The 17947-nt window shown below is 31.7% G+C and overlaps 1 protein-coding gene and 2 pseudogenes across 2 annotated transcripts; 2 read left to right on the top strand and 1 right to left on the bottom strand.

Annotated features, from left to right (window-relative positions):
- Window positions 1-449: 449 nt before the first annotated feature.
- On the top strand, window positions 450-4952 carry LOC148624925 (uncharacterized; annotated as a pseudogene). The gene is made up of 4 exons (XR_015920148.1): window positions 450-509; window positions 1965-2136; window positions 3099-3275; window positions 3659-4952. The product of XR_015920148.1 is annotated as an uncharacterized LOC148624925 (transcript).
- Window positions 4953-5999: 1047 nt separating this feature from the next.
- On the bottom strand, window positions 6000-9500 carry LOC148624924 (uncharacterized; annotated as a pseudogene).
- Window positions 9501-11599: 2099 nt separating this feature from the next.
- Window positions 11600-15998, top strand: LOC148624923 (uncharacterized). The gene is made up of 2 exons (XM_088571187.1): window positions 11600-12178; window positions 13906-15998. Exons 1-2 carry the CDS (start codon window positions 11946-11948, stop codon window positions 13910-13912), a joined length of 240 nt encoding a protein of 79 aa, XP_088427313.1. The 5' UTR covers window positions 11600-11945; the 3' UTR covers window positions 13913-15998.
- Window positions 15999-17947: the final 1949 nt, after the last annotated feature.

Below are 17947 nucleotides of genomic sequence, written 5' to 3'. Positions count from 1 at the left end.
TACAAGGAAGGGGTATTCGAACGAAAAAGTTTGGACAGTTTCAGGGGATGAAATAAAAATTTAAGATATATTGCGGGAAATTTGATATTTTTAAACCTGATTTTATGAACTTTTTTGCAAATTTTCGCATATTTATGCATGGTTTCTATGGTAAGCCTATTTGCTGTGGGTATTTTTTTTTTCTCCAAAAAAATTTTGCTGCATCCTGAAGGCCTTGGCTTGAGCTATTTCTAGATATATAGATTTACAGATGCTTGACAATTTTTTAATGTGATAAATGTTATAAAGCATCAGATTACAAGACCAAAATTAGGCAGTTCTACAATACTGTGGAGTGCTGGCCTAACAACAGCACACGCATCTGTTCTCTTCACTTCGCGGATGTTTAGCATAGAGAGGCCCCAGAAGATGAAAACTAAGTCCCTACCATCTTTTCTTACAAAGAGAAGATGCAGAGTAAATTGCAGAAGCAAAGAGAAGATAGGAAAATTGCAGGACAACTAGCCAAGGTTATTAGATCCCTCCCCGTTCCCCAAAACACACAACAAGTACACAAATATCAACATTTCATGTTGAAATGCTGCACCCGTTGATTAAAATAATTTATAAAATATTAACAAAAAATCTTATTCTTGAAAGCTACATAGCTAAAGTGGACAAAAATCAAAGAAATGAATTAGTAATATTTGAAAACTAATTTTTTATATTAAAAATGATTTTTAACATTAGAAAACACTTATTTCGTAATATTAGAAAACATTCTTTGTTGATATTACAAAATCATTCTTTAATATCAGAAAATATTTTTTAATATTATAAATTAATTTTCTGATATTACCAATTCCGGATTTAGTAATATTATGAAATTTTACACATTTTTTAATATTAGAAATTTAATTGAATTTATAATATCAAAAAATGATTTTTTGATATTAAAAAAGGGTTTTGTAATATTAGAAATCAAATTTGTAATATTGAAATAATGAATTTGTAATATTAAAAAAAAATCATTTTTTAATATTAGAAAACACTCATTTTTGTCCACTTTGGCTTGCTATAGATAGTCGTACATAAATACACCCTCCTTTAATATTTTCCAATATATTTTAAGTCAAAATATACCCCAATATAATGAAATGATTTGTTTATAAAATGAGTTAAACCAGATCATTTTTTACCTGTTATAAACAATTTTAATGAACATTTTTTTGAGAGAAAACCATGATAATGCATTTTAGAATTGTGGAAAAAAATACTCTACTCTGTCTCAATCTCTTTTTTAGAGCGGGAGAAAGAAGGGTTCAGTTAGAAAAAGATCTGCACCTTTATTCAAACCAATCTTTTAAATTCTATTTTTATGTATCCTTTGTGCTCACTTTTCTGTCTACATGTATATAAGTAAATATTTCTATCAGTCATTGGAGTGAAGTATTATACATTTTGTCAATTGATCAATCGAACATCAATTTTCAAATGTTTCTTTTAGTTCTACATGTAAAGTTAACTGATTTACCGGTACTTGATATTTAAAATGCATCTGTAATTCAATTTATAAGATCAAATTGTGCAGGTGTGGTTATGTGTTATTCCAAAAATCCCTAGAAACATATGTTTTTTTTATTTATAGAATTACTGCTAGGTCTTTTGGCTGCTTTTGAAAAAAAATGACACAAGAATAATATTTTTATGATACATGTTTTTTGCAGAGTTATCCCCCCTTTCAATGCAAAATTCCATGGGAATTTTAAAATAAATATTTTTAAATTGTTGCATGTTAGATTTTTGTACATTTTTTCTGTGTTTATTGGGGACAATGCGATGGAACAGAGCTAAAATATCTTTTGTTGCAAATAGTTCATGATTAATTCATATTTTAACAACATGTAGACTAGCACTAGTAGGCAAGATAATTTTATCTTTGCTTTATAAATGTTATTTTTTATACCTACAATATTTATTTGCAGGATGTTTCAGACAGGAATGATAAGAAAAGACAGATTGAGCAGGCACACAAGGATTTTTCTGTTTTCTCCCATTCTTATTGTTCTTTTGATACTGATAACATGAATGTTGAAGATCAAACTGCAGAAGGACTACTTTTTGATGACATTGAAATGCCATCATCACACAGAGAATGTGATGAATTATCATTTTAATTTGTCTATTAATTGTATTTTTTGAACTCTAGTTTTAAAATTTAAAAACTTTGTTAGGAAATATGTTCTTTAACTAAAGAAAGCAAAATTATTGATGATGATACTTGTTAATGGTAGATAATGAACTGACTATACATCTTTTAAAAATAGCTTTCATTTAAGTTTCTGGTTCAGGGATACTCTGAACTCGCCTAAACAAATCTTTGGCTTATCATTTTCTCAAGGCACCCACTGAAATTTCAAAAAGTGGGGTCTATATAATGAAGGGACTCATCAAAATTTTGAAAACATAGTTTTGGTCTCATTAAATGAAAATCCTATTAGTACCTCTGCTGGTTATGTCCAAAGATGGGATATTGTTATTTCTTAGTGTTAAGTAACAGTCTTTGTAAGAATCATGCAATATCTGAAAAATGTGATACACCTCAAAAAAAGGCTACATATTTTTATTTTTGTAATTAAGTTGTTTTATGGGTCTATACTATGAAATGTGTAATTATTCATTCAAATCTGCCTGCTCTTAAGAGATAATCTGCATTGAAAATCCAGTAGATTTACAGAGTTATCTCCCTTAATTTTGAAATCTACAGTGCATTCTATATAATTTTTATCTCCTAAGAGCACAGGTTATATGAAAAACCACATGTTTATTTCTGTTTACTATGACATTTCAAACAAAATATCAAAAATAAAAATATGTAGGCTTTTTACCCATGAATCACATTTTGCATGATCCTTAGCTGGAGTGCTACTTAACATCAAAATAATCTGTCAATTCATGCATGATCAATTATGGTATCTAAAGCATATGTAATACAATTTATGATATACAGCTTAAATAACCAATGATATCTCATGTAATAAATTGTATTAGTATACATAAATATAACCATGAATTTGTTCTTCATATCATATCAGAATTGTGATACCTGTATTTTGTAGGCATCCAATGTAACCCTTATCCATTGTTGATAGAAAATCACCAACTAAAGACAGAAATTAGAGAGCTGAAGGAGCTCAACAAAAAACTTGGGGCATAGAAAAGATAAAAGACAATGATGTGCAGACCAAATTTTGCAGTGGACTACCCACTTTTGCTATATTTCTTTGGCTTTTTAAGTAAGTTATCCAGGTTGCATTCCAAGATGGATGAATGCTTTTCATGATTTAATTTTATACCTAGAATAAAATAGAAAAGGGCTATGAAAGTGTTGCGACCATAATCACTTTCATTTAAAAATAAGAAATTAATCAATCTAGAGGTCTGTACAAGACAATTGTTACCAATATTCATGCAATATCCTTTCATTTTATTGCACATATATGTATCTTGAAATTACTAAATCAAGCAGTCTTGTCACTGATGACATCATAATTTTACAATATTTTGATGTGAAGGTTAGAACCAAACTTGAAATTAGAGGTAGAGCTCAATTAACAATATTATGAAAGAACTTTCTGTTTCAACTTTGAAACCATTTGAGGGAAAGCATTTTTTTCAGTTATCTATCTGCAAAGAGTACCAGGATGCAATAAAGGAGAAGGTAACACACCAAGTAAGGACAGGACAAAATCATCCACTACAAGGATACAACCTATCTACCAATTTTTAGCAGTAATGATGAGACTTCGTTTGGGTTGTTTGTACGTGATGTGGCGGATAGGTTTTCTATATCAGCTTCAACTTTTTCATCTTATTTTACCACCTGGATTAACCTTATTCATTCTGAGATAGAGGTCATGAATATTTTTCCACCTAAAGCAGTTATTCAAAGGACAATACCGGATTCTTTTCGTAAATGCTACCCCTCTACTTGTGTCATTATTGATTGCACAGAAATATTTATCCAAAAACTTAAGTCTTGTCAATCAAAGTTGAACATTTTCAAGCTATAAACACCATAATACATTAAAATTTTTTGTTGGCATCACACCGTCTGGTGTTATTTCCTTTGTCTCAGAAGGTTGGGGAGGGGGGAGAGTATCAGATCGTGAACTGAACAATAGAAAGTGGTATTCTTGACCTACTGGTGCCTAGTGATAGTGTAATGGCCGATAAAGGATTCACCATATCTGACTTACTTGAAAAACATCAGTATGCATTGAATATCCCGCCTTTCAGAGGTATTAAGGATCAGTTCACTACTCAGGAGGTCTTTCAAACCCAAGAAATTGCACAACTCCGTATTCACATTGAGAGAAGTATTGGACATGTCAAAAACTATCATATTTTAGAAGGTGTTTTACCATTAACAATAGCACCTCTTAGTACAAAAATATTTCAAGCATGCTGTTGGTTGACAAATCTAGAAGTTCCATTGGTGCAAAATGATACATGTAAGACAAATGTAGAATGTATTTTTGATTATTAATTTGTTGTACAGTGGATTCTTCTTAATTTCATCCCTTATTTGTCCTGAAACATTACAAATTCAAATTCTTTATTGGCACGAACACAATTATGATAATTGGCAAAGGCCCAAGTTTCATAATGATAAACAAAGTATAACATCATATGAATGATGATTATGACAGTACAGAACTTCTGATGGAAATACAATCGCTAATATAAGTACTTATTAGTCTTAATACCAAAACAGAGTTACTGTTTAAACACTTTATGAAAAAATCATCAGTTTTTAGATTGATATTAATATTTGGTACATTAGACGAGATCTAACAGATAAGTTTTTACAATTGGATAAAAAATGTTGTTTGTCTTCAATTTCCCTAGTGTTACAGGTCAAGCAAAGCCTTTCATCTATTGGTATTGAAAAATATCTACCCTTTTTGATTTCAAGGCTATGAGCACTAAGTCAAATTCTACTGAATGCAGATCTCTCTGATTTTTTCTGTAAAATGTCCATAAAGTTACTCAGCTTATTGTTAGAGTAAATAATTTTTACTGGAATTTGATATCGGTGATGCTTGATCCTTGATAGATTGATCCAAAGTTCTTTGTTTAATATATGCTAGCATACATGTGATAAAGTCATTCCTTCAAAACTGGAGATTTGTCATTTTTCAGCTGTAGATTTGGTTTGAAAACTAGGGGTTTTTTTATCGGCATTTTTTTTGCGACGTAACAAGTCAAATATGTGTGAAACTTATGGAAAACATTTCATTAAGTCTGTTTCTATGAGAAAAAAATGCTAAATACTCTATTTGAATAGTTGGTATGACCCTTTTGTTGGAGTAGCACTTGAACATTTTAATCATTTTATTTATTAATGACAATATTTACATAACAAGAACAGCATGAACTTAAATAATTTTCAAATTAAAAATGTCATCATTACTTTATATAACTACTGATAATTTAGTAATTTTCATTAAAAAATCACTACAATAGCTACTATTGCATAAATATAGGCATCAAAATGATTTAATTTCAAATAGTCATTACTGGTTTGGCACCACTTTAACTTTGACTTCCATGCAGCATTGAATTTGGAATAGTACTAACTTCTTTGCTTTCTTGGCTGGAGGTGCAGAAGATGAAATATTACGTTTCAGCATTTTGACAGTTGATGAGAGTGCTCCAAATTGAAAAATTCACATGGTTCCTCCATTGACTTGGATAAAAAACAAGCCATACTTTGAATCAATTTCATTTTCAGAGGATGCATGGTCATTGTTTCCATAACCATCAAAAGATCAGCAGCTAGATTATGTTATTATATGTTAAACAGTTAATGCTATTTACAATAAAGAATTGCTACAAACAGGTATGCTATAAAGGGGAGGGTAACTTTGATAAATAAAATGGTATGGTCTTTTTTAAGCTGTTGTTATTAACATTTTATCGGGAAATAAAAAATTAGACAGTTTTGACTTACAATCTTATTCATAAATATTTGAATAAATGTTTGCCATGTAAAATTCAACAAGTTTTGGCAACATAACACGACAAAGAGCTTCATCAAATTCAATTCTCTCTATGAAAATGTTATTCTTGGCAGCATTTGTCCATACAACAAAGTCACACCAAGGGAGCCCCATAATTGCCATCTCTCCTTGAACTTGGGCATGGTACTTGTGTTGTCTTTTCAATTGTGGTCCAAGTGATCCCCACTCTAAGCAGAACTTGGCATCATTGAGATGTAAAATGTCTTGTATCTCCATCTTGTTAACTGGAATTCCTCCACAGGAAAATGGGCATTTTATTTCAAGAATCCCAATGTCTGAACCATCTACAACCTTGCCATCACCTAATGCACCAAGAAAAGACATCAGTGGATACAGGGTAATGCTGTTAGGAAGCACTGTGATATCTCCCTTGACAGCCTTTTGAAAGTCTATGTATTCACTCCTTGCTCTGTCCTCCATATCAATACCCCACTGTATGGCCTTTGGTAACTGTGGGTACCTGCACATATTAAATTAACAAAGAAGTGAAAAATAATTATATACATGTATGAAGTCATACTTCACAGCATTAAACTACTCAGACAACAGTTTTGGAGCAATGTCATATAAAAGTACATATGCATTTTAAATTTTACGTTTTGTTTAAAGTCCATGTATCTATAGTGCAAAGTAGATCCATATTAATTTTGTATTTCAACAGAATAATTCTGTCTTCTAAATAAGATTGTCATAAAACTTAAATTATATAATACTTATCCAAGTTAGATCCTTCTAATATCTGTTTTACTAACTACTCTTGGGATGAATTAGACCTCAAAACATCACCGAACAGACTACTTGTGATTCTTCCTTTGTGCAGGTCTTTCCACATTTGGTTTTGTCTCTGGTCACAAGTTTGTTTTTCAATTTATTCCACTAAATCTATGTCAATTTCAACTGGTGAAACTGTAAAGAAATTTATAATCAAAAATAATTTTTTTCACACGCTACATTATAATAGAAACAAAGGTATGTTAGAATTAAATAATGAAATATTGTCTTAAAGCAGTCTAAAGTGGGGGGGGGGATAATAGAAAATTGGAGTGAAAAAAAATAGTAATTTATTTGAATAAATGTTTTATTTAAATTCATATCAGGGAACAAATAGCCTGTCTTATGTCTATGTTTTAAACACTTACTGTTGTCTTTAAAGACATCATTCTTCTCATAGCAATATGAAGTGGGGACTCTGTTGTTGTAACATCCCCCTCACCCACAGCTTCAGGGACCTTGTCAGGAATATTCCAAAGGCAACACATACCTATAATATAGAGGAACTACAACTATTAGACATCTACACATATTTGTTCTAGTTCATTGTAATAAAAATGATCAATCATATTGAAAAAAAATTAGTAAACGATACGTGATATGTAAAAAATAAAAGCTGAAAAAAATGAAAATGACATATGACATATATAGATAATTGAACAATAAAAGAAGGCAAGATCAAGAAGTTTGAAATTTTATAATATTTATGACTTTTGAATAAGAGCATAGTATCTGTAATTCAAAAGTGACTGTCTGCTTACAATTGGACAGTTTTATATATTAAAGTGTTTAATACTAAACAAGTTAATGATATCTGTATGGATGGTCCTGCCAGAGTATACTGAATAGAAATTTGGTGATTTAATACTGAACAAGTTAATGATATCTGTATGGATGGTCCTGCCAGACTATACTGAATAGAAATTAGGTGATTTAATTGTTTCTACATTTGTCCAATGTAAGTGAACAAATCATGAGTTTTAGTTTTAGGGCTTACCACTATTGGGAAAAGCAGCCTTTAGTTCAGTACGATGACTCAGTATTCTGTTTAAATCAGGTGTTCTGTCTGTAGAATGTCTACGGTCAAAATTAGCCATACTACTGGAAGTCTTGAATGTTTCACTGCCTACTTTTGGTTTTGACAGGTCCAGATTTTTCAAGGGTTGGGCTTTCTGTGGTGCAGTTCTTGGAAAATTCCACCAACAAAGCTCTGATGTACAGCTCTTTTCTTTTTTGTGCTTTTTGCTAGCAGAGCTGTTACATAATGCAAACAGCAAACCTCCAATATGGCTGCATGACTGGGCTAAACTAAAAATAAAACCAAATGTTAACATATAAACTGACTTATCTTTATCATCCTAAATTCAAAAAAAATTTAAGTTTATCATGTAAAATCAGTCTTCAAATCAAAACACCAAAGAACATACTAATGAAAGATTTTGAAAACTTCCTAGCTAAATATGTCATACTTAATGTGATTGTTCCAAGCCAGGATGAACCTGTAGTCTGGTAGTTGTCATTGTTTAATTGTTTATTAATTGTTTCTGTCTTGTTTCAATAGATAAGGTTGATTTTTCAAATTTTATGAATGGTTTTAAAATTAGTATTTTTTTTATGGTAAAGACACAGGTCTATTGTTTTAGGTAGGAGTGTGACCTATAGATTGGCCTGTCACATGGAAAATAACTTTATGTAAAAAGAACAGGGAAAATATTACTATACCCAATAGAACACTGGCAGTAAGCAAAGTCTATTGTCACGGATTTCTTGTCTTCTGACAATGTAACACACACAAAAACTTGGTACCGCTGCTTCTTCATAGATGTCTGGCAGAAACATCTAAAGTAGAAGGTTCATGATCAATCTATGAATACAAAATAACTTCTTTTAACTCATAATTTCACCATTTAAGAGGATTATGTATCTTCAGAATAGTTATTTACTTGTTGATTTTGATGCATCATATTAAATGCTTCAAAGAAATTGATCATACATATAATACACTAAGGGTAGTTATTTAAAGTGAATAGTGCTGAAAATGTACAAGACAAATAAATTTTCAATTTTGTCCATGTGATATGGCTTAGGTTGGAGTGATAATTATTTAGTTGTACTTTATTGATAATATAATATTAGTGTAACAGTTTGTTGTGTTAAAATAATATAAATCTATTTCAGGGGCGGATTCAGGCAGGGGCATGGCTGGCGTGCGCCCCCCTAAAATTTGCAAAACATGGGTTGTCAGGGGTAGAATTTTGGCGCTTTTAGATTGAAACTTTAATTTCTCGCTAATTTTACCACAAAAGATATCCACATTTCACCACTCTAGAAGAATATTTCAAAATTTAACCTCCAAAAATTTTTCGCCTCTGCTCGGCGAAATTTTTACTGTGCGCCCCCCCCCCCCATCTAAAATCCTGGATCCGCCCCTGTATTTGTTGCTTAAAATATTTTTTACCAAAGAAAAACACATTTCCCGTATACCTCCCGCATCGAAATGCTTTACGGATCTGTCCAGACCCTTGAAGTTCTTGACAGTTCCACCTTCATCTCTGGATCTCAGTATCATGAAGCTGTAAATATTTGAGAACGATGGCTTTGGAGTTGTCTAAAAAAAAAAAACGTAGGTGGAAGAGGGGAATAATGAAGTGAGAGAAATGGTTGCAGGTGTATTTTTAATTACCTTGGCTGGATGTGGGGGGGGGGAGCTAACGTCAACAAATTTTTCTCCTATGCTGTTACATGTACTGGTTATCATAGGAATTAAAACATTTACGGTAAGCTATTATCTTTATGAAATGCTTATATACAATTCAGTGCTAGACAAGATGTTACATGAATTCAATAAACAGTGTACATGTATTCATTTAAATTTATATATGAGCATTTGCTAACATCAACCTCATTTCCCCAATTAATTGTTTGTCTTTTAAGATGGCAATTGAACCGTTATTTGATTTATATTAGTTGCTAGAAAAAAAAATTATTTTTGTTCTATTTTTTCTATTATCACTTTTTTCTATGGAACCGAAGGCCATCCGTCTGGTCCTTTCACCTTCATCCCCCCCAAAAAAAAGCTGCAGGCGTTGTATTTTTCTAGGCATGCAAAACTCGAACAGGAAGCTGATATCGTGGATCAACCAAAATTTCTTATACTGTATGCCACATCTTTATAAAGCCACACCAAATTTTGAAACAAACCCATTCCTTTGGAGCCGAGATAATCGGACAGAATGACGTACTAACAAGGTGTTTTCAATGTCGTTTAGTGGGAGGTAAAAAGTGATAAAATAAAGTAAAAAATAATACAAATGAATACACAGATACGGAGGCCGATATAGGCCGCTCTTTTTTTTTTATCTTGTATCTTGAATTTTCAACTTATTATCTTGAAGTTTTTTTAATTAAAAAAGAGTGGCCGATATAGGTTTTCATACACAGATCATAATTTACTTCACATAAGTCGATAAAATTAACAACGTAGGTAAATTCTATATCCTAAAAAATGACACAAATAAAGTGATAGCAATAGAAATGGTAAGTTTTTTAACCATTGTACATCCAACTTAACCGCCTCTATTCCGACAATCACACTTTTGGCGAAAACAAAAAAGTGAAGTGTTCCCCGAAAAAAAATCACAATCGGTATTGCCTTTGTCCGTATATCAAATTGATTTGAAATTTAAACAATTGTAAAATAGTGTGAATTTTGTTCTGTCAAAAGCTTTCTTAATTTGTTAGCTAACCCCCCCCCCCCCAAAAAAAAAAAAAAAAAAAAAAGGAATGATGGGTAGGACTCGCCATGCATGTATCATGTCTGTCCTCAAATGTTTTGTTTGATTATATGTACGATGCAGTAAAATTATGACCACGTACGCCTGTGAAAGGGAGATCTTTCGATAAAAGTGTTCATATGTTTTGAGGCTCAAAGGTGAAACTCCTCTTAAACTTTTCATTGTTTGGAAAGACAATTGGATGCAAACTAAACAAACTATTATTTTTACATGTATCGTTTGAATAGCATTTTACATGAAATCATTTTTGTCTGATAGTACTCACTGCTCTTTTTATGTTATTTTTTCCGGTAAAAATTTTTTATATGTACAATTTAAGATAAAAGCCTGCAAAAAATGTAGGTAAAGTGAGGTAGCATCTTTTTTTGCATTTATTTTATTTCCTTCAAAAGATCATTCCCCTATCGACAGTGTCGTTTGCTTTTTGTTCATTTACGTTCATATTTTGTAATTGTTTTTTTTTTAATGTTTAATTTTTAGCTTAGCTGCCTTGTCAATATTTTCAGACTTTCAATCAAGGAAAAGCAATTTCATTCCAACCTCTTGATGCTTCTCTTGATTCTTCTTGATGCAGCATAGGATATGTAAGTCTCGTTCTAGTTTCATTTTCTTTACCGGAATTTCCGACGTAGAACGTATTGAAAACCAAAGACCGATCTGCATTTTATTGTTTACTTCCGGGTATCCGAAACACTGTATTATAATGTAAAATCTTCTAGTTTTTAGTTTATGTTTTTTTTTAATACCTTTATCATGTAGAAATAGATATTTGTCATTTTTACCGGTATTTTATACAAAAAGATGTTTTACCCTTAACACTGAACTCATCGCTCTCTAAATGACAAATCTCCATGCTTTTGAATGGTAGACTAGGACCCATTCTCGTGAAATCACGGGGTCACATGACGAGACTTACATACCATATTGTAACGTCATACAATCGTTGCACGACGAAACGTCACAGAACAACAGCTCGGAGAACATTTTTGAAAATACGCCTGGCACTCTCTTAGAGAAAACTCTGGCAGTCAAAGGGTTAAATTTTCGCGGGTCGCCATACTTGTTTAGTGTAAACAGATTGCGTTGTCATGACATCAACGATGCCTAAAAATATTCTATTTCATCCTATTTTATAATTGCATTTTAAATAGTAGTTATCATTTTATTGTTGTATAATCGAACTTTTTGGAACATTTATCAGGTTGTGGGTGGAGCCGACGTTTCACATCCACCCAGAGCAGTTTCTTCGCATGTCTGCATACTTTAGTAAACAGGCTTGTTGCCTCGTATCTGTTTGTTTACAACTCGAGCTGCAATGGCAAGCTTAAATAATCTGGTCACCGAATCAAAAGTTGAAAATCTTCATGCAGTTGTTAAAAATGGGAACCAAATTCTTTGTTTTACAAGACTGGCAACAGTGACTAACTGGACAATTTGCTTTACCGATGGGATAGAGATGTGGAGATTTGAACTGGACGATGAAGAGTTAGAATCATGTAAGGAACTCGCTGAAGCCAGTTCGATGGACACCTATCTGGGAAAAATTAGGTAAAACTTGATAAGGTAGATAAACACTTTCAATTGGTGAAAGGGTCCTTATGACAAGGCCTACAAAAGTCTATTTGAGGGTTAAAGTTGTAGGCAGTGGCTCCTCGTCCACGCATTCGTGGATGGGGTGCCTCTTCAGGCGAATCGTCCACACATCAAAATGTACAGCTATTAATGTCATCGCGAACCATGTTCATATTTAATAAACTGAACAGTTATCTGTTTCTGTTGTATACTAGTTTGACTGCATATTTGATAGTGGGAGCTAGCCCCTGTGCTTGAAAATGGACATGTTTTATGTTGGTCAGACAGAGAACAAGTCAGAGAAGTTATGATGACTGGTGCCAAAGTCAATGCATCGTCTTTCCCGGATGTTAAAATTTTTTTATTAAATCTTGTAAGAAAATATAAATATCCCACGTTTTAAAAAGCGAATGGAATGTTATTAAAATTTTAGTTTCTTGAAGAAAGAACCAATGTGAATGGATATGTTTCACATATGCCATCTTGAATGGCAACATTATGATTTTAAAATGTGCCTAACTGAATCATATGCCAAAACAATCTTTACTAATGTGCAAACTTAGTTTAAAATAGTCTTTCAAGTTTGTTAAATTTGTATTTTGTATTAATTCTGGATAAATTTTGATTTTTTTTTATTACATCAGTTACAATTTAAATTGTATTTGTATCATTTTGTATATTAATTTGTATCAAAGAATATCTCACAATATCTTGGAAAGCGAAAATGATTTATTGCAGCCATTTCACTTAGGCTGCTCGTCCACACGTTCATATATGGGTAGCCTCTAATTGTCTACACATCCGGTTTGAGTCAATAACACAGCAACACTTCATTTACATTAGTCAGGGGAAATTTTGTGAAATTAACTTTATTCAAATATATACAATATGATACAAATACAATGAAAGAGTAATCAGGGGAACCAAGTTATTAAATTTTATCTTATGTAATAAATATGGACTAACAATCATTTAGAAGTAAGACTAAATGTACATTTAACAAACTTGAAAGACTATTTTAAACAAAGTGTGCACATCCAGAAAGAAAAATAACACAACTAAAAGCTGTTCAGTTTATTAAATGTGAACACAGTTCATGAAGCCATTAAAAGTTGTACATTTGCGGATATGTGACAATATTTCCATAACGAATCAGGTGTTTCCAACACAATTCCGAATGTTATCGATGCAAACCAGATGTGGATGATTAGCCTAAAAAGGTTTCTCATCCACAAATTTGTGGACAAGGTGCCACTGCCTTTCACTAACTTTTCCTTGAGTCATTTCTTCATGGGTAGTTATATGTTTGTCTCAATGTTAGATAAGTGATGAACAAGAAATATACTGCATACATGTAATTACTATACTTGGGTAATAGTCATCATACAGTTTTTAATAGCAATGAAGATGATGTGTTAATCATGCATGTCCATGTGCAGTATAATTATTTGCAACAAAAATATAATTGCAACTAATTGAATGGTAATAATGTAAATGTACAATTTAGGCCAAAAGACTTGGTAGGGGAACATGTTTTGTAGCTAAACAACCCGGATTCATAGTTATCTTTGGAATATTGCTGTCAAGGAAAGTCAGCATTTTCATCATTTTGTGTGGTTTTGTTTTGAATGTCTTATTTGCCAAGAACATATTTTTACACTTTCATCAAAGTTCACTACCTTTTAATGAAATGGTCTTTTCAGAAAGTGATTCCTTGATGCTGATCTCTCTGTGACATTTGTTGGAACAAGAGCAACACTAACTGTAGGTAAAGGATCAGCTACTATAAACTTTAACTTATACAAAACAAAGGCAGCTGAAAAGAAAACAGAGCTTCAGACAATATTGTTTCGTTTAGCAAATACAGCAACAATACTTGAATGTGATTTAGAAAGAGCCAACAAGACGATAGAAACTCTCAAAGCACAAAAGTCACAGAATGCTGGTGGTTTGATGGATCTTGGTCCCAAAAAGGGAGCCAATCCAGCTAAAGTGAAACCAAATAATACAGGAGTGAGTGTTATTAATCCAAACAGTAGAAAACGGAAGGCTGCAACTGATATAGTGTTTTACTGAATCATGAATTATATTCATCTAATTTACTTCATTAGTTTTATGTAAATCATGTTTTAGTATTTTTTTTTAGTTTTTTTGTTTTTGTTTTTTTGTTTTGTTTTTTTTTGTTCTTTTACACCAGAATCATTTTAAATGAACCAAGGGGAAATACATAAATTATGTGATTGCTGAAGACATACAAAGTAGTAAAGTCTTTGAGGGCAGCAAGTGGATCATTTATACATGTACATGTACAAACGTACATTTAATGCTTGTTTAGTTCTGCAAAGTTGTTCTGCAATATTTATATCAGAGATTTTTTTTTATTTGGTTCAACCAAAACTTTTATGTTATTTCATTCAAAAATTTAAACTCAGTGTACCAGTCCATTTTCACAATTTTTTAATTGAGATGGTATAAGGGTCCATCATCAGCTTTGTCTCAATGATACCAAATACAGTATTCTATCAATACAGTTAAACCTGTCTTCAGTGACCTTCCAAAGGAGAGCAAAATCATGGTCACAGAAGACATTTGGTCTTTATACATTGTGTATGTAGGTTAATTTTACACAGAATACATTACATACATGACATAGAGATATTTCAATCATAGTCATTTCAGACAGGTTATTGCTGAATACAGATGGTCATTAAAGACATGTTTTACTGTACTCTGTTGGAAGTATACATGTAACTTTAATATTACATGGATATATATCACATTCAATTCAAAGTTTCCTCATAGAAGGTATTTTATATGTATTTACACTGAAATATTACATATTATTTTCCAAAAGGGAGACATTTTGTAGTGAATTTGCTAGATATTCAATTCTCGTATTATACATGTAAGCTTTTTAACAGAACTTTAGTTAAGTACTAAAACGCACCTACAATGTACATGTAAAATACATTTATTAGTTATATAAAGGTATAATGTACACCATATCTATAAATGTATTTATAAACATTAGTTTTATTTTTTGTACGCCAGTCAAAAGTTTGATAGGACGTATTATGGTTTACAAATGTTTGGCGTCCGTCTGTCTGTCATAAACATGATGCACCATAACTTGATAACTCTTGAAACTTATGACATTTGTTTTTTATGATGGTCAAATTGTCTATGTACTTTTTGTTGGAAATCAGATTACAAGTTTTCGAGTTACAGGACTTTGTAACTAAAATGGGGGTATGGGGTTCACATGTGAGGCTTATCTCAAAAACTATTTATGGTTATGGAATTAAACTTTACTCACTTGTCAGTTATATTAATCTTAAGATCTGTATACTTTTTGGTGATGACTTTTTATTTTGTATTTGAGTTATTGAATTTTTTATTGAGTTGTCTTATATAAAAAATTTTTTTTTTCACATTTTACGCTGTATGAGGAGAATTCTGGAGGTGCATTAAGCCTTAAAAATATGTACATGTATGGATGGTTGGGTTGCAAAAACAAAAACTGCCTTCCAACACTCCCATACGTTTATAGATGGAATAGTCCTTAGAAAGAACCAATATGGGGAATTTATTTTACAGAAATATTATACCACGAACACTGAAACATGTTTTAACAATTTTTGTTTCTCTCTTTAATCAAGTTTCTATTTTATGGAATTTTGAAATTTTCAATTTATATAATGACATGCATAATTTTCGTTGCAAAAATCTTCGCTCCCTTAATCATAATTATTGCTTCAATTTGGTATTATATAAAACATGTTGTTAGCAATTGTTTTAAATACTGTACAGCCATGCATTATTTCAAAACATTCATTTTTTTTGTTTTGTTTTTTTCACAAAACTATGGGTATATTATACGCTCGTGCCGGAGCTGTTTATTTAAAATAAACATCAAACATAACTCATAGTGAAAACATCAGGTATACCCATTATTACAAAGCCCAATAAGTTTTTGTCAAATTTTGCTAGGAATTAACAAGCTTTCTAACAACATTTCCAAACCCCTAGAACCCTAATTTGAATCCATCACAGCACTTACAGGATGCATAAGCTAACAACGTGTACAATTGACAACAAATGCACCATTTTATAGTTGTTTAGTAGACTACTATAAAAGTCCGTGTTATTATTGAATTATGAGTAGTATTGAATAAATTTATTAAAGACAAGAGTATGAAATGCACTATCAATGTAAAAAGTTGCTCCCCTTCACAATTCTGTTTTCTTTGTAGAGAAGGGAGAGGACTGAATCCTTTCTTAAAGGTGGCGCTCGGGTTATATCCAGAAGACGAAAATGTTGAATAGATAAAAGGTGTATATTTCAACTCCTTGTTACAAGAATACTCTTACAAGACCCCATTTACAAGTAAAATGATACCTGTCTATACAATACATATGATGAATTCACTTTATTTTAAATTCATTTGAACATCCAGTAGCGGATGCACAATTTTTCAACATTTGTTTTTCTAAGGGGGGTGGGGGTGGGTGCCCCCTGGATCTGGATCCGCAACTGACATCTGGCAAACCGAATGACATCCCAAGTTCGAAAGTATCCTGTTTAAACATGTTGTACTTTCCTTATAATTATATAAACGTTCTATGGAAATAGATACAAATGTAGATATTACATGGGATTAATTGTTCCATTAAAACATTTCCATCTTTTCAAAACAACGTTGGAACTTAAAAATGATGGTAAACAGCTGCTACACTTAGCGACCATTTTAGACGTAATTTGTTTTTCTTGTGATCGATGTTATGCATAACATATTAAGTTTACCTTGACAGGTAAAAACAAGACGAATGTCTTATAACCTGGCACTTTCTTTATTTGGTATTCGTCAGGTAAGGTTGTCGTTTTCTTCTATGGTTTTATTTTGCAATGGCTGCAAAGTTTGAAACAGTAAAATGAATCTAACTTTTTTAAATTCATTTCTTTGTATGTATCATTTAACATTTTATATTTAAAACTTATTTGATTCGAACGTTTTTGTATGAAATAAATCATATATGTACAATGTATATATATATGATTTGAAGTGCTGGACTGAGAGAGAGAGACTTCAATATTTATAGTTTTGGGTCCGATATCAACTTTAAACAATGTAGAAAGTTCATGATAATGTATCAGCACAAGACGACACAAATGTTAGATCGACATCTACATGTTATAGCAATAAAAATTGATATGAAAATGTGATAAGATACGCGAACCACATCATATTTTATTATCAACAGAACAAAGGCATCGGCACTTACTTAATGTTAACTTTTTAAAGTTTATTTGGAGTGTGTTTCGCTTCTTTTCAACTATCTATCATCTGTTAATGATCAAACAAATTATGATGCATTTGTTTTAATGTATTTTTGGAAACCATCTGATTCTTTCAGATTATTATATAAACTCTTAATATGTCAAAGTTTTAACAACAGCCTTGTTCTTATATGCAAATCAGTTAATACTAAGTTTTCAAGATGACATGGGGTTAAAACTGTTAAATTATGTATTTTGCCAAAGGTCCAAATATAAAATTTTGCAAATACAGTAGGTTTTATTCTCAGTTTTCAAGGTCTCCGTCATTACATTTCTATCAAAATCTGTAATTCTTCATACACCACTGCATATACTACATTTTAACAATGAGTATAGAGCCAATGGTTGGGATGAACATGTATACGAGGCAACTACCACGATAAGCACCACCAGTCCGGTAGGGGAAG

Source organism: Perna viridis, chromosome 2 (assembly GCF_037379345.1).
Source record: "Perna viridis isolate PV_CMFRI_1.1 ecotype Kerala chromosome 2, ASM3737934v1, whole genome shotgun sequence".
Taxonomy (NCBI): Eukaryota; Metazoa; Mollusca; class Bivalvia; order Mytilida; family Mytilidae; genus Perna; species Perna viridis.
Note: the sequence above shows the minus strand (reverse complement) of the source record. Positions and strands in the feature narration are given on the sequence as shown.